General features: G+C 36.0%; 2 protein-coding genes and 1 long non-coding RNA gene across 4 annotated transcripts; 2 read left to right on the top strand and 1 right to left on the bottom strand.

The window, feature by feature from the left end:
- Nucleotides 1-3854, bottom strand: LOC108202846 (protein OBERON 3). The gene is made up of 2 exons (XM_017371413.2): nt 1710-3854; nt 1-810 (listed from the first exon to the last, which is right to left on the bottom strand). Exons 1-2 carry the CDS (start codon nt 3553-3555, stop codon nt 224-226), a joined length of 2433 nt encoding a protein of 810 aa, XP_017226902.1. The 5' UTR covers nt 3556-3854; the 3' UTR covers nt 1-223.
- A 2901-nt stretch (nt 3855-6755) lies between these two features.
- On the top strand, nt 6756-7820 carry LOC108202335 (uncharacterized). 2 transcript variants are annotated; one of them, XR_010287379.1, is made up of 5 exons: nt 6756-6829; nt 7143-7225; nt 7314-7398; nt 7493-7535; nt 7722-7805. It is a non-coding gene; the product is annotated as an uncharacterized LOC108202335 (long non-coding RNA). The 2 variants fall into 2 exon arrangements; XR_010287378.1 differs by having other exon boundaries at nt 7314-7535; nt 7722-7820.
- An 8505-nt stretch (nt 7821-16325) lies between these two features.
- LOC108201486 (uncharacterized) lies at nt 16326-17892 on the top strand. Its single transcript, XM_064084953.1, has 4 exons — nt 16326-16610; nt 16697-16851; nt 17113-17407; nt 17560-17892. Exons 1-4 carry the CDS (start codon nt 16341-16343, stop codon nt 17707-17709), a joined length of 870 nt encoding a protein of 289 aa, XP_063941023.1. The 5' UTR covers nt 16326-16340; the 3' UTR covers nt 17710-17892.
- Nucleotides 17893-18012: the final 120 nt, after the last annotated feature.

The raw sequence follows: 18012 nt of genomic DNA, 5'->3' as shown, positions 1-18012 counted from the left end.
TGAGGATTAAAGGCAGTTAACAAAAAAAAAAATTCGACCAAACAAAGATTTTGCTGTTCGCTGCACCAACTACAAATCCGAAAACTTCCAACAGAACAACAATGAGTTTTCAGATTCTAGAAAAACAATATCCGATATTAAAAAAACACAAGGGGGAAAAACTACTTCACTAGTCATGTCAGTAGACTCACTGTTACCGAATAAGAGGCTAAAAGATAATGGTTTATACCCATTGCTGCTTTGTGCTTTCCATCCTCTCCAGCAAACCAGCAATGTCGGTTTGCATTCTCAATTTCATCTTGTAGTAATCACAATGTGAATCTTCCAGAGCCTTTAGGTTCTCCAGTCTTTTCCTTAGCCTTTCCTCGGTTTCCTGTAAACACAATGCAGCCAGATTCTCGGCATATTCTTCATCCAACTTCTCATTCTTTATCCTAATCATCTTTTTGTACGCTTCTGCTTCTTTCCTTGCTTCATCAGCCTTACTCTGGAACATTCTTGCTTCTGCATCCTTTACTCGTACAACACTTTCTAAGCTTTCAAAGCCATCTTTCTTAGGCAACTTTACTGACCACTCATCTTCAATTACTTTGTCACTCATAAGAGGAGTGCTAATATCATTCTGATGCAGATCGTGCGGCAACAAGTCCTTTTTTGCAATTGAGTACCCACCATTGTAGAAAGGGGATTTTGAAAGAAGAGAGTCGGATCTTGGCAGTGGGGCCAAATCTTTTTGCACGGTAGTTTGAATGGATGCCAAGTCCTTCGCTTGGATACTCAAAGAGGGAATATCTGACATACCTTCTGCATCTATTAATGTCAAAACAAATGAAATTAGATACGACTGGCCTAATCTCAAACAAGAAAAAATAATGGCGACATGATTGAAAATTTGAGATTTACAAACAAGTTAAGAATACTGAAACCGCAAGGGGATAACCGCATAGGGTTGCCATCTCTTAACATATTAACATTACACTTAAAATGTGCAATAAAAGCAGTAGTGCAGTAGTAAAGTAAATCTGTATGCATTACATGTAAAACCAAACCAATAAAAAAGTGAGAAGATTTAGCCTTAGAAATGATTGTAATTTCACAAGAAAATTCCTATACAAAATTCCGGTGATTGTAGCCCATACGTTCCTCATTCCAAATGGTTCCAGAAGTTACAAATATTATTGTAATTCCAAAGTCACCTATCAAGCTTACTTTTATCAGTTATTGCTGTGAGCGATAAGATTAGAGGGTCTCTGGGAACATTAAAAACACCCCTTCTACCAGGCTGACTTTAAAGACGTTTTATTATACAAACCAAACACATATATAAAAGTGTAATCCACCTAATACTGTGGTTCGACCACTTATACCTGATCTCAAACAGCCTCCACGAGAACATAACACATATTCAACTGGAGAAACACATATTTTTAGTAATATTGAAGAACAATATCATATGATAGCAACAAGAAGAAACCAACAACCCACAAAATTTAAAAAGGCTTTATGTGAGGAAAAAATACAAAAAAAAAAAAAACAAAGAAAAGAAACGAAAGAAAACGTGCTAAAATTATAGTGTTAAAACTTTCTTGCTCAATTACTAATGATGGTGCATATATACTTGCAAATAATTCTACTGCCTCAGAATAACAGAAAATTTGGTTTAAATTGACAACACCAAAAAAACAGTAGAACTTGGTCAGTACACTTACATGTGAAGAACTGAATGATGGAAATACAGGCATCTGAAGGGGAAATCATCTTATTCTTGAGCTTTAATAGCATCTCCTCAACCTTCACAAGCAACTCTTTACCTTTGAAATCTTCACTGTCCTTAAAGATTTTCCCAACACATTCAAGCTCTTTGACCAAGGTTTCTAGACCCCATTGGGTGGCACATGAATTGAATACATCCTTAATAAAGCCAAACATTTCAGAATTATGATCACAGCCTAGACAGTGAAATTGCATCTCAGTAGTCCCAGGGCGACCTCTCAAGCTAGGACCAGGCCTTATGAGATTACTCTGAATTCCACACGCTGCATGGCACCAATGGGAACATACATCACATCCAACCCAACTGCAAGTGTTACTGGCACAGTCAAATTTGAAACACACAGGGCACATGCACTCACTGCAGAAACCCTTTTTTGTTGAGCAAATCTTGCAATCACAATCTTCAACAGGCAATACCCTTTTACAATTCACATTCCGACACCTTTCTAGCATGAAAATTTCTACCAACTCTGTTACAGAAAGGCGAAGTCTGCTGGATAAGAAGCTCTCGAGACCCGTCTTTATAGCAACCAACATTTCAAGTTGGTTTTTATTGGACTTTGAAAGATTTTCATTGCTAAAGTCAGATCTTCTTGCTAGCCTATTCTGAAGGCGTACTAGTTCATCTTTCTTATCAGCGGTGGTAATTACATTCTTCAAGTATTCCTTGGTGGACTCCACTAGTTCATCAGGAATCTCTTGAATTATCCGTGCCATGACAGGAACAGATTCCGATACTATTTCACGGAGAATCCTCTCAGGTCTTGAAAGCTTCCTACCTCTCCCTCCATCTGAATTCTCTACACCTCTTATTTGATCAGATCCTTGTCCTCTGGAATCACCTGAATGTGTGTCCATCTGAGGCCTTGCAGGCAATTCAGATGGGAAAAATGATTGGGTGTCAGAGCTTGTTGTCCTACGAAGACTGTTAGATGAATCCTTGTTGACTGGATTATTACCTTGCGTCGGCTGTAAAATGCCAGTACCATGATTGGCAAGTGCAACTCCATCCCCAACCGGCCTAAATCGACTATGAACCGATCCATTGGTCCCCTCCCCAGCATTCCATATATAATCACAGTCTCTCCTATGACTACCAACCGAATTCTCATAATACTCAGTTGAGTTCCGGGTAAGCGAGCAACTAGCGTTGTGCGAAAACGGGTGTGAATATGAATACGACGCTGAATTAGCACTAAAATCATTTGAGTATGTGGTTTGTGTATTATTATTCGAAGGTGCTAACGATTGTACACTCCTACTAGGCATCGCCCGAATTGGAGGCTCAACATTTTGCATATTATCTGATGCATCAGACAAACCTAAAGACAGATTAAGAGTTTCTATCTTCGGCTTCTTTTCCCTAATTTCCCTATCGACTTCATCATCCTCAACCTCTCTTTTCAAAGAACTTCCCCTATTCTCATTACTCAGCTGTAAAAAATCTCTCTCCACCCATCTACCATTTCCTTGATTCTGATCCTCAGAAACAATTTCTTTACCTTTACCACTCACTTTCTCATTAGAACTCAACAAAATCTCTTTATCAAGAAAACCCAACTTGGAATTATCACACAGATAACTAAGAGTGAGTTCTTGAGAGCCAGAAGACCCAATTTTCAAGGATTTTAACTGAGACCCATCACAATCTTTATCTGATTTTCCAAGAAAATTAATACCCTTTTCAAAAAATCCAATCTTTTCATCTGGGCCTCCATTACTTTCACCAAAAACAAACTGATTCTTCTTGCTATCACTAGAATTTTCTCTATCTTTCACCATAACTTAGCAGTAAAAAAAAACAACAAGAATCAAAAGGGCTAGCTTAGAAAGTACCTGAGGTCACAAAAAGATTCAAACTTGTGAATCTCAAGCTGATTGGTCAGCTCTCTAGCTCTGATTCATGAACTTGTTTCTTCATGAACCTGTTTCTTCATGTGTTTATTACAAGGGTGTGTGTTTTGTTTCAAGGTTTACACGGGGGAGAGAAAAAGTCAACGATAGGAACAGAAGACAGTGGTTGGATGCTTCCCAGGGTGTTGTCCAGGTCCAACATTGCATTTTCCTGGTAATGTTGTTCTAAAATATTGCTTTGACTTTTCTTTGTGTTTGTAATACGTTGCAATTATGAGAGAGAGAAATTAATGGTTTGACTACACTTGCAATTACCCAAAATAATATAATATAATAGTAAAAGATTTACACATTAATTTTTGAAATAATTGTATATATTGTGAAGTAAAATATTTTTTTTTTTGACAAAATGCAAATTCACTCCATTAAATTAAAACAAGTCTAGTCGGGACAGATCCCCAACTGACTATGCAATCAGGTTAATAAACAATAAAACGAGCTAAACAAATAGCCGCATTGTTTCAAGACTGCTTAACACAATGAATCCAATGATTCTTGAAATTGAAAATGAATACAAAGGCTTCTCGAGTAATCCAGCCTACATCAATCCCGAAAATGGTAGCTTCACAATAGCTCCATGGCTGTTGCAATGTTCAGACGACTCAGTTGTAAAAACTAAGTAATGAGGAACAAGAATCCTCGAATAATGAACAACTATAATTTGTGAAAGGTGAGCACATGCGATCACCACCGTTCCAAGCATACCCCAGCTATCTACATGCCGGGAGCCAGCCGAAAATATTAATGATGCGATAAACCAGATCTCCCAAAACTCCATCCCAATCATTCTCATTGATAATGCATGAAGACATAACAACCACAAATATAACACCTAGAAATTGGGTACTAAATCAACACACGCCAAAAGGCGAGACGGAAAAACACAATCGGACCTTTGATTTCAAAAGATCTGATTTATTCAGAAAACAATCAAGTCCAAGCTCAAATCCGAAACAGATCTGAAAATAAAACTCGATTGGAATCTTCGAGGTTTAAGCAACACTCGATTTTATTGAAAAACAAAAAATAGATAAATAGTGGAGAAGATGGGAGAGCGAAAATGATTTGGTGGATGTAGAGGATGAAGGTGAAGAATGGAGAAGTGACGGCTAATGTTGGGAGTCGACTCTCAAAACCCTAATTTGAGAGAGAATAACATTTTAGAGCAGAATTAAGAAAACATTAAAAACAAAAGGAAGAGACAGTAAAATATTTAAAATTAAACACGTTGTAACTTGTAAGAAGAAAAAAGTGAGGTGAGAAGAGAAGTTAGGATTGTTAAATTCCCAGTTTGTGTTTCAAAATTTTAAATAAGTGAAACTCTTGACCCCTAACAGAACATAGAAGCGCAAAAAGTGACTTTTTCAAATTTTTTTTTTTATAAATATGATAATTAAAAATGGACGAAAGTAGTAACTCGAAACTTCTATCTGTAAAAATGCCTATAAAGCGGTAAGAGTAAGTCCAACACTATGCTAAAGGGTTCCCTAAAAATATTATAAAATAATATGTCCTAGTGATTTAGCACAAGATTTAGCACATGAGCTCCAATAGTACTCCCTATATTCATTCCCTATTATTATAATAATATTAAATTTAAACAACTTTGGTGTGGAGGAGAGAGGGAAATGATGTGGAGAAGAGAGAGAAATGAATATTTTAATGATAAAAATAGTTTAGGAGTGGCTAGCATATTCTAAAAATAGGGAAGGGGAAGCTTGTGCTAGTGATTTAGCACATCACTAGCATAGTGTTGGAGTGCAATTTTATCCCATATTCCTTATTTTTGGATTTAAGACTTGATTTAGCACACCTATTGGACTTGCTCTAACACTAGTCAGTTACTGTACACACCGAAAGACACATCCGCACTAGCACGTGTATAATTCTGCATACAAATTACGGCCAGTATAATTCACATTATAGAAAGCCCATAAGTTTAAGAGTTGAAAGCAGAGGCCCAACAAAACATGTACTTGATTGCTCAAGAAAAGTTGTACTCAACTCAAAAGGCCATATCTTAAAGACTTGGAAGCACAGGCCCATCAGAAAATTCATCTGATTGCTCAAGAATCTTATATCTATATATCTATATAAAGGAAAATCCCGGGCGGCTGACGTGGCTCTTCCCTCCTTGCTCTTAAACTGAATTCTCTCCTCTCAGCATATCTCAATTATTCCGCTGCCTCTTTTCTTCTTATTTAATTTTTATTATATTTTATGCCTGGCTGATCGGTTTCGTAACTGAAGCCTCATCATCTCCTCGGACAGTTGTACTGAAGCCTCATCATCTCCTCGGACAGTTGTTATAAATGATCCTCCGGCAATCGTTACTTTTCGCTTGATTATTTCTTGCTTGAAAATTAGCTTCGCACACACTGTTGGACCTCTTTGTTCGGCTGGCTTGGCTATAGCGATTGTTGCTAACAGCTGTTATTCTTCCGGTGGGCGTCCTCTTCTTCTTCTCTAGCTTAGTCGTGAATCTTCTTCCGGTATTATTTTCTCAGATTTCTACTCTTTCTTTTTGTGATTTACCAAATGTCCATCTCAATTTTATATATTATACATTTCATAGGGTATACTTGCCGAAAGATTTACAGGGTGGTTGCGAAGTTTTTGTGGCTGGAACCCTGATTGATTGGTGTGCTGCTGTTAAGGTCGGTTTCGGGTAGGGTGAGTGTTTGTTACTTGATTACACATAAATAAGATTGGTAATAAGGTGTTCGATCAAATGCCCAACTGACTGTATTATCACCGATTTCATTAGAATGTGATTTTGTTGTGGGCATCAAGTTGAACATGTTTATAAGAGCCACTTTCTTGCATAATCTCTCATTTTTCAGCTCTGCTTTTCTACGATTACACTGATTTTTTATATTAATGTTTCTTTGGATTAAATTATGTTTAGTGATGATTTTAACTCGAACGGGTCACTGCAGATGTTTGTTGTTATCAATTTTTTGTGTTTTTTTTTGGCTTTGATTGTGTTTCATTATGTCTTCACCTCAAATGGGTAACTGCTAATTTTTGTTGCTATTGATTCTTTGTGTTTTTTTTAGTTGAATACTCTGATGGTCTTCTGCACCCAAGGGGGGTCCCTGATCAAGATTTCTGCAAATTACAGGGTTTGGGAAAGAGTTCGGTATGCTTTTATTTCATATCTTATCATGTTCTTGTGTGTGCTATGGTTTTTTAGGTGATGAGGGAGCAGTTAGGCAACAAAGTGAGAAACTGTTTTTAGTAGCTTCTTGTACGAACAGTTTGGTAAATATGATCAGAAGATCCATAATGCTAATTCATTTTGTTTGGTTCTTTGTTAACTTGAATGGGTCACTGCAAAAATTTGTTGTTATCGGTTCTTTGTGTTTTTTTGGCTTGAATTATGTTTATTTATGTCCTAAGCTCAAACGGGTCACTACTAATTTTTGTTGTTATTGATTCTTTGTGTTTTTTAGGCTGAATCCTCTGATGGTCTTTTGCACGCCAGGGTGTCCCTGATCATGATTTGAGCAAATTACAGGGTTTGGGAAAGAGTTTTGTATGCTTCTATTTATGAATGTTTTACATATTTTATCATGTTCTTGTGTGTACTATGGTTTTTTAGGTAGGTTAATTTATCTGCTTAGGTTAACTTTCAAAATATCCATAAATTCTTGAGGCGACTCCAAATTGATCTACTTCTAAAATGATGCAGCCTGGACATTTGCTCAGGTGTAGTAATTATAATTTAAATGTCTTATAGTCTCTTGCAACTTGGTTTAGCCATTTATTATTTTTTCTAACATATGACCATTAATGTTTCAAGAAATTGCCCTTAATAAGGATATGGAGCTGAACAAGGAAACAAGGTAGAATGTTATGCCCTTTGTGTGTTGTGACTATTTCTTTTCGGTCTGAAATATGTTCTCTGGAAAAACGGCAGAACTAGGATAATCCATTCGAAAGAGAAACTAGCAACACTCTTAATGCTTGATGATTAACAATTTCTTGGCTTAATATGTGAAAATTTGCACTGAAAGTTGTGCAACTTACAGGAGTTAAGGAAAGCAGTTGCAGATACATTTTACGGAGATGTAACAGTAAAAGATACTGAAGTTTTTATATCCAATATCAAGACTTTCCGGTATTTATATATTCCTTTATTACTTTAGAAACAATAGCTATAGGTTGCTGGGACACGAGGGAGTATTAGTCAGGAAGGATATATTTGTTTGCAGGTACTAAAATCGATAAATTATCAAGAATTTGCTTAGGTGCTTGATGTCACGCAGTTTGGCTACTTTAAGGTTCTGGGGAAGGGCTCAGGGACGAAACCGATTGTGGTAAAGGCCAAGCTGGTGTCGAAAATTGCGGAGAAGAAGATTGAGATGGGCGGCGCTGTTGTGCTTACTGCTTAGGATTGATTGTTTTTGTTTTAATTGAATTGGATTATACTGATTGTAATGGTTATTATTGATTCTCACTACAAGAAAGGGGAATCCAGGGATTACTTTACCAGCAGCTGAAGTTGGGTTGGAAGTGTTGTCAATCAATCGAGTGGAAGTGCAGTGTTGATAAAAAGATTCTTTTCCCCTATTGATCATGTCCAATCCTGCGTGGAATTGTGCTCAAAACTTATAAAAACTGTTGTTCTGCTTGGTTTATCTATCCAGTTGTCACTTGTGACACACAATAAAATTTAAGCATTTGCTAGATATAATTAGTGCAGGTGGTGGTTTTACTGATTATGTTTACTATTGCATGCTTGCTAAAACGTGACAAGTATTTCCGTGTTTTTTTGGTCTGTCAAGAGTAGCTTCTGAACAAGTGTTAGGAACTCCTTTCGGATATAGCCATTTAAATAGTGTATATGTGCTGTACCTAAATTAAATGTACACCTCCAGTTGGTTCATTTGATATCTCTGCTTCATAGTGGAGAACTTGTATCAGAAAATTTTGTATATTATTATTCACCTTTTGAAGTTTTGAGTTTAGCCATGTAAGTAGATTTCTCACTGAAATATAGCTAAATATTTTTATTTTTTTTGGAAATCAAAATATAGCTAAATATTTGATACACTCTCTTACACTCTTTATGACTAACAATATTTTTTTATATTTCAACAATAAATAAGAAATTAAAAATTTCAGAAATTATGGACTATATAAAAAATATATTAAGTGCACTCATTTTCTTCAGAATAAAACCAATTAACATTATGAGATTACGGAGGCCACTTATATTATTTTCTCTTCATCGCTATCTCACGCGCAACACTTACAGTCTTCATGATATTTTCAGTGCCCGCGCGAAGCGCGGGTTATACACCTAGTTTTATATAAAGGAGGTTCCTCAGAGCTGACGTGGCACGCTCCACAGCTCTCCTTCACTGTTTCACGCTCCCTGGCCCTCTTCCATAACCTTTAATTTAATTTAAATTTAAATTATAAGATTGAGTTATTTCGTATGAAAATATGTGCACGGTAGATAAGAGGGGTGGAGTTTTTAGGGTGGGGAGTTCAAGAGCCTGTGCAGTTACCACCATTCCGGTAACGGCTGACCTATCGGCTGCCCAGCTGAGATGCTATAAATTATCACATCTCGCGCTAATGGCTCTACTTGGATTCGCTGCTCATTTGCGTTTACAAATAACGAGGTTTGCTCCGGTATGTTATTCCATCAATTCGGTCGGTTGATTGCTTGTGCACAACTATGTCTCTTTGTTTATGGCTCCTGACCTGCTTCTTTCTATTTGAAATGCAGCCATGGCTTTTTCTTACCTTTCGGAACTAGATGACCATACAGAAGATTGGATGATCAAGGTCCGTGTTTGCAGAAAATGGGAGTCAGTCAACACGAAGGACGGGAATTTGATAAGCCTTGATATGATACTCATTGATGAGAAGGTCAGTTCTTTGCCAAAAAAATTAGCACCTATCGTTACCTCTACATATTTGTTCACTCCGTATCTTCTTTTTCGAATCCTCAGGGAAACCTTATGCATGCTTCTGTGCGCAAGCATTTGGTTTCTCGCTATGCGGATCGTGTGCTTGAGGGGAGGGTATATAACCTCAGGAATTTGAAGGTCACAACAAACATGTACCCGTACAGGCCTCTTGCAAGCAATGTCAAACTCCTTTTTCTCGCAACAACTGCTGTCCAAGAATTGCAGGAGAGTGATGTTAGCATCGGGCGATATGGCTTTGAATTTGTGAATCAGACTGTGCTGCAAAGTCGAGCTAATGACCCAACTGTCCTCTCAGGTATCACACTATTTTCCTTTTTTAAGTGTTCCCGGCCATTTTATAAATTTTATAAATTGCCAACGTTGAGGTTGCTCCTCTTCTTTTATACGTATATATGTAAGATTCACAACAGCTGTGGCTTAGTGCCCGGTTTGAGTTAATTCTGTTGAGTTGATTGCATAATTTATAATTTCTTGCTCAATATAATGGCACCGGTTTGAGTGAGTTCTGTTGAGTTGATTGCATGATTTATAGTTTTTGCCTGAAACTAATGCCAGCTTTAGTGCCCTTGATTTCACTTACTTCATAATCTCTTCGTTTTCAGTTTTTGTTGTTATTTAGGATAGGTTACTTTCCCTCTTCGTGCTATTGCGCTCTGTGGTCCAAACTATCCCATTTATATAAATTATATAAACTCGGAATATAAGTCTTGCTTTACAATCTTTGCTTCAAATAACTTCTAGCCTGGGAAAGCTCCAGGCAAGAAATGCTACCCTTTTACGCACTTGCTGGCCTCAAAAACTTAGTGAAATACCGGAAAATTTGTGCGCCAGTGCAAACCTGAAAGTGTTTGTCCTAAATCCAATCATGTATGATGAGTTAGGAAATACTTTCTTGTATTCGTATTTGATTTCATTAATATTAATAAAAGACTAGTTTTGATTTTATTATGGGATTTATCTATTTAAAGTGTTTTAAATAAGATGTTCCATAGTTTGGAGTAAAGCTTCTAGAATTATAATGAGATTATAATAGTGAGATCTAGAAGATGATAACTCTGGACTTAAACAGTTCCTGATCATAGGATAACTAATCGGAAGTTAGTAAATCCGCAAAGATTGGTACATACTGTGCTTGCTCCCTTGAGGAGGATGTCTGTTCTCATAGGCATTTGTGTGGTGACACTATAGCCAGTATGTAGGTGCTTATTGGGGAATAAGTTCACTGAACATGACTCGATAAGTTGAATAACTAATGGAGATTACTCACGTGTCAATAGTTATTCACTGAGTGATAGTTGTACAAGTGTCCTAAGACTTGAGATCGTTAAAGTTATCTTATATATAAAGAACTGTGCTTTGGTTTAGTCCTTAGTCTCAAGGACAACCATTAGGACTATTCTGGGCATAGGGATTTATGTATAGAGATAGTTAACGTCAATAGAGGATCTACCCCTTCCAGTATAGGAAGAGAATATCCTATGTTATTCTTTCTATGCAAGTTCTGGAATCTCTGGCCAGAGTGTATGAAATTAGAAAGGAGTTTCTAATTTGCATTAATATGAACTTCGCATTAAGAACAAGAAATCATATGATTAAATTTGATAGGCTTGACACGAGATCCATGTCTTGTATTTAATCGGGATATTGTAAGGGTAGAAGGAATTAATTGTACGGTAACTAGTCACTGACAGGTTCTTGTTATTCTAAGCAGAGAATTCATATTATCCGGATAGTCGCGATATGTTGAGAAGCATCACTCACGATGTAGAATAAATATAATTAATCAGTTAATTATATTTAGTGAATTTTAGAATTCATATAAATAATTAATAAAAGGTTTATTATTATTTATTCCTACTACCGGCATAATATTGAACCTACAGGGTCACACCATAAAAAGATTAATTTATTGATGAAGGGATTTTTTGAGAGAGCAGGTTATTTTCTAAGGAGTTTAGAAAATAATAATAATTAAAATAGTTTTAATTATTATTTAAACATTTTATAAGATAAAGTGTGGGATTTATATATATTAATATATATTGATATTGTGGCGCCCTCCAAACCCGGGTCAGAAGTTTGGGGTCCACAACATAACATAAACCTGTAATTAATATAATATATGCAGTGACCCTTAGCTGTCCATGGATCGCAACAGGTTAAAGTATAAAACAAGCCACAGCATAACTTTAATTATTACAAACCCAATCCCAAAATATAAACTTAAATCTTACAAGCTTACACATCACTTGTCTCTCGTTATTCAAACTAGTACATATATATAAAAAGCCAGGTGCCGCTGATAGCTTTCTTCATCTCCTAGCCTGGAATCCTGGCCTTACCACTAGCCTGAGGGTCATCGTTACCAACTTTCTCTGCTTTCACTGGAAAGAACATAAAATACCGCAAGAGTGAGCTAACCAGCTCAGCAAGTATAACAATATCAATTTACAATATTAATCATAAGCTGAAGGAAACCAGTGTCTCAAGGAATCAATCTCAATACCAAGATTTGTTTTTAGAACATTGATTAGAATTGGATATTAAATTTATTTTTAAAAATCAAAGGTTAGGCTGCTGATCAGTCAGACACTAACCCCGAGCAGGTCCCACCATGCCCGTTTACTGGATCCAAGGCACACATTGGCCTAAAGTGACCACTCATCTGGTCTGACCATTCATCTGGTCCAAGTTTAGAAAACTATCCAATTCTATCACAATCAAGATGATCAACAATATTATTCAATAAAATAAGAACATCAATATCATAAATAAATTTTGAAGCAGAAGCAACTACTACTCAAAGTGTCTCAAATGGATCTCAAAGGAGAAATGAGAATTATCTTCATGGTTTTAGCAAAGAATCAGATATTGCCTTATAGGATGGCAAAGCACGTCAAAGTTTCGTGTTTACATGAAGAAGGGTTCTAGGTTCACAAAAAGAATCCAAGTATAAATGAATGCTGTTAAGATCAAGAAACTGGAGTTTATGGAAAGAATCAATCAACTGTAAGGTATATGTCATAACAGATGTTATTTGGGGTCGTTCAACTGGTTACGGTCTGAAATAAAAGTGATTGATAACTGGTTGAGGTATCGAGGGTATATTTTTGAAATGAAATTAGGTTCTCATGGTAATCATTTAGAAGTTTTAAAGATGGAAGGTTTACAATTGAAATAAGTTTCGTAGCAGGTATCAAAGAATCGTTCAAAGGTTCAAGAATCAATAAGGTAAGTAGTCCATAATATAGTTCAAGAAATCTGGTTGAAGGTTCAAGAATCAATAGGATAAATAATCCATGCTATAACCCAATAGGTCACAGGACTTCATCAGAAAGTTCACTAAATAATCACAACAGATACAACATATAATTGAAGGAAAGTCTGAGGGAACTTGCCTTATATAGCTGATCTCAAGTTTCAACTACGCTTGCTCGCTATACTACTCTATCACCACTTGCTTTCCCTTCCTACGTCTCGCTTCTTCTGCTAATCACAACAATTCTTTATCAATATATGATCTCATACTATTCTTATTATCACACCTTCGCAACGATTTCCTAACTACCCTTCGTTTCATTTAAACCCGACTTACGGATCAAAAGATATATCAAAACAATCTTATAATGTTCATGTAGACACGTAACACATCAATCAGAGATCACATAACACGTATCACATAAGATATTCGATAAAATTTATTTTTCAAAGAAGGTTTGAAGCCAAAAGGATTTTTCTGGTATTTGATATGAATTTTAGAACATTTTTCGGAATTAAAACGGGCCAAAGAATCATTTTATAAATAAATAATCAATTTTGGATACTCGAAATCAAGTCCGAAATCATTTGAAAACAATTAACGAGCTTCACACATATTTTAGAATAATATTTCAAAGCTCGAAACTATTTTTCGGAATTTTAAAATCATTTAAAATAATTAAATCTAATTAATAAATCAATTAAAATTAATTAATAATTAAATAAAACAATTAATCAATTAATATTTAAATTAATTGACTAATTATAATAATTAATTACTAATTAAAATTAATTAATAAATTAAATCAGAATTATTTTTGAATTAATAAATAATTAAAAACTATTTTTGAAATATATAAATGATTTTTCGAAATTAAAATTAATTAAAACAATTAAAATAAAACATTTTTGAAAATTTTAAAACTACAGGGTTTAAAGTGAAAGATTTGAAAAGTTTGAGGAGGGACTGAAAAGTTAGAAACGAAACTCCAGTACCTCCACTGCATCGTCTACAAAAGCTGGGGTACTAAAACGTAATTATACCGCCGGCCGACTGTCACTCGCCGGAGACAGCGTTTCAGGCCACCTCCGGCTACCAAACTCTCCAGATCGCGTTTAATCATCACAAGGAAGCTATATCAACAACCATATTCATCAAACAATGCCAGAATCGGCCGAAAAATCGAAGAACAGTCCCGCCGTTGGCGGGACGTTTTCCAGATTCCGGCGATTATTTCTGACATCGTTCACCACATATCAAAGCATGTATAAACTCCTTACAACGTGCTGAACATGTTTATCACATCAATTTCAGTCCATAATCACCAGAACTAAAAACCCCCAATTCCAATTGAAATTATTCAATCCGTTTATAAACCCTAATTATGAAATTCGAAAATTAAACTCAAAATTAAGCATGTTATTGAACTCCAAATCACACATATAATATATGAAAATGACCAGGAGGAGATAATCTACAATATGGAATCATAAAATCACACAAACCACTTTAAAATCAGAAAGCCCTAATTTAAGCTTATTTAATCCGAATTAAAAATCCCAAATCCGAACCTACCTGATGTTTCTGCACTAAAACTGATGCTAGATTTGGATTCTACTCGTCAAAACCTTCGATTTGAGTACTTGAACGCCAAAATCCGAGTCCGATAACGCTTCCAAATCTTCGTTTGAATCTCAAGAACACGAAGAACACTCTCGGGAATTTCTCGGTTTTAACTGGTTTTATGATTTTCGTAATGAAATAAGATACGGTTAAGACTATTTATAATTATGAATAATTAGTACCCCTTTGAATCATATATGACACGAAAATACAATGTTTAATAGCTTCATATTACTAAAACGGTTCCAATCGGTACCGGTTTTCGAGATAACTATCAAAACGGGGCTTTTCAATCCGTAATTATTATGCGGGTCCCACTGTCATTATTACAAGATAAGGATGAACATAAATATCTAGTTTCACGTTTATCGAGACAAACAGATAATTATCAAATACCGAAAAATTCCGCCGGACCGGCTCCGGAACAAACCGTACTCCGGATCGAAAAAGTCAAAACATGAAAAGTGTCCGGAATGTTCAAATTAGGCTAAAGGTGAATTTTGTTGAAATTTTCGGGAAGTAAAATCTCGGTACCGTTACAGGTTGACAGTTTTCGGAAAATCAAAATAATTAATAATTAATTATAATATACATAATTAAATCCATAAATCAAATATAAAATCATACGACAATACATAAATCGATATGACAATATCTAAATAAACTATATTTTATACTGAACATATAAAAATTGATATTCCTCAAATTTAATCAGAAATGTATAACTAAATAAATAGAACAGGAACCAATTAATTCACAGAAATTCATATAATATTCATTAATCATTAAAATATTTACACGGATAATCCCAGATGTTACAGATATAATAATTGTGTAAAACCTAGGAGGGCCCTATATAAAGAAAGAGATGAGAAGGCTTTAGACAACTGGGGTTTTGTGAAAACCTAGTAGCCTCCCTCACCTTCTTCATCTCTCTCTCTCTCTCAAAAGTAGAAGGGCTCCATCTTTATAAAAGCTTCATCGAAGAATTAATCTTGGTGGATACCGGTAGAGTGCTTCACGCATTGAGAAGCAACTGCTAGGACCTCTCTTTGTCTTCCTTGGATCGCTTTTAAAGGTTAGAATTCGATTCTAAAACTATTTCATAAATCGTATGTGTAATTTATGTGTCTTTCTATATGCGCGATTCATGATTTACGGATTGATAATTGTTATATCATGCTTCCGCTCTTCCGTAAATTCCTTCAAAACCTACTTATGGTTTGTTTTGAAAAGATTAAAATTTTCATATTTCCAGGTGCAGACCCTATTAATGCGTGCTTTTTTGAATTTGCCACGTCAAATGACTAACTTTTTCAAGTGCACAATTCTTTCCTTTGTTTTGTCATATAACTCTCGGTTTTTTCAATATGCCTGAGGAGCATTTTTGGGTTGTGGCTATACAGATATTTTAGGTTGCTTTACTGGTTTTGAGGGGATTGAAACTGTTAGGAGCGGCTCCAAAAAAAGGGATATCCAGATTTTAACAGACTAGTAAGTCGGCTTTTTTCGACATTTTCTCATCTCACTGGCTGCCTTCATACACTTTTCTGTGAAACAAAAATTCAAACTCAATTTCACTATCTCTGATGTTATTCATCCTCATATATTAATGACCATTGATCTTTTATTAGTTCGGTCAATAGCACAGTCACTCTCTGGGGAAAACTTGGGGAAGAATTTGATCCTGCCTTGTACACACAGGATTCCGGCCCTTATGTTCTCCTGGTCTCTTCAGTGACAGTTAAACGCTTTCGTCAAGGTTTGGGTTATGATGTGCTCCCTATTATGGCTTTCCGAATTTGTGGGTAGCTTCTAATATTATGTGTTATTTAACGAACAATGTGCCTGAAACAATTAGCTTAAATGTGTCAGGTTCACTCACTTTTTCTACAACTAGCGCTAACAAGGTCTACATAAACCCAGAGGTTGACCACGTTACCTCCATAAAGGAGCGATTTTCCGCGCTCTCAATTCAAGCTAAACCTATTCAGGGCACCTCTGCTGCAAAGTTAACCCCTGAGGAAGAAATGTTTATCAACCGTATGACTGTGGATGCACTTGTGAAGGCTACTGGCGCAGGAGAGATGAAGGTATATATGAACACTTCTTTTGACTTACAACTGTCAAGTACTATGCCCTGGACCCTAGATTCACTATAAAATTGGAACTCTCGCAGGAATCTGTTGTCACCTTGAAGGCGACGATAACAGGCATAAATTCTGGCCAGGGCTGGTACTATATTGCTTGCAGATCATGTGTGAAAAAAGCTGAATTCGAAAATGGGGTTTATGTCTGTCGTTCTTGTGGGACACTAGAATACCCTCTCGCTCTGTAAGGCATCAAATATTAATATTGCACCTCCTCTTTTTGTCTCCTGGAACCGGTTGAATCTCATTGAAGTTTATATATATCTATTATGCTTCCTAGGACTTTCGTAACATATTTAATACATGCGAGCTAACTAAGGTTGCTTCATTGGATGTGATTATTAAATTGTGAGGCATCACAGATTAATATGATTAGCCAAGTTTAGAGGGATGACTCTTCGTTTTGTTTGATAAATTATACTCTTGCTTACACCTTTCTATCCAGGTATCGTGTCAAAGCTGAGGTACAGGATCGTACTGGTACTACAACTGTGGTCATGTTCAATTATCCTGCCGAAAATTTGCTAGACACATCAGCCAAGAAGCTGCTAGGAAAAATGAAGCCTGGTGATGACTCAGTTCCCAAAGAGCTGAATACCCTGTTAGGCAAAGAATTGGTCTTCAAGCTCAAACTGGACAAGTATAATTTGATTGAGGGTCTCCAGGATTACAGAGTCTCGACAGTTTTCACCCCAGTGGAGGGATTAGAGGCTGTGTATGCACAAAAAGAGGCTAGAAAAGTGAGTGTGCTTACTTCACACTCCCATGAATGCCTGTGTCACCCTCCAATATTTACAAACATTCATAGCACATACCTTTTCAGATTAGTTTTATGATTTATGTTGACATCTCGCAAGTCTTTAGCTATTAATTTCTTAATCCTATCATCCAGGAAACTGCTTGTCAGTCAGGCCCTGCAACTAGTAGCAATACTGTGCTGACAACCGAGGATAAAAAGAAAAGGAAGCGATCCTCCTGTGAAGAAGATGCATCCCAGGAACTTGGTGAAGATGGAAGCCAGGAACTCAATGAAGGCCAGTAACAATGTGATCTTGACATCTAAGTGCTGAGAACGTACTTACATTTTCAGAAGTTCTATCTCTTTCTTGCTTGCAAGCTTGCAACTCTTTTTGACTAGATTATGAACAAATTCTTAGTAATGAATTGCATGCAAGTCTGCTGTCTAGACATTGAATGAATACAAGAACCAGCTCTTTTTAGTTATTGTTTTGCGCATATTTATCTTTGTTGTATATTATTTTAATATTTCGGCTTAAAATATTATTTGTGGCCTAGATTATTTATTTGTGAAAAACCTGATTAATATGTTAGGTGACACTAAATT

The sequence above is a fragment of the Daucus carota genome, chromosome 9 (genome assembly GCF_001625215.2).
Source record: "Daucus carota subsp. sativus chromosome 9, DH1 v3.0, whole genome shotgun sequence".
NCBI classification, from domain to species: Eukaryota; Viridiplantae; Streptophyta; class Magnoliopsida; order Apiales; family Apiaceae; genus Daucus; species Daucus carota.
Note: the sequence above shows the minus strand (reverse complement) of the source record. Positions and strands in the feature narration are given on the sequence as shown.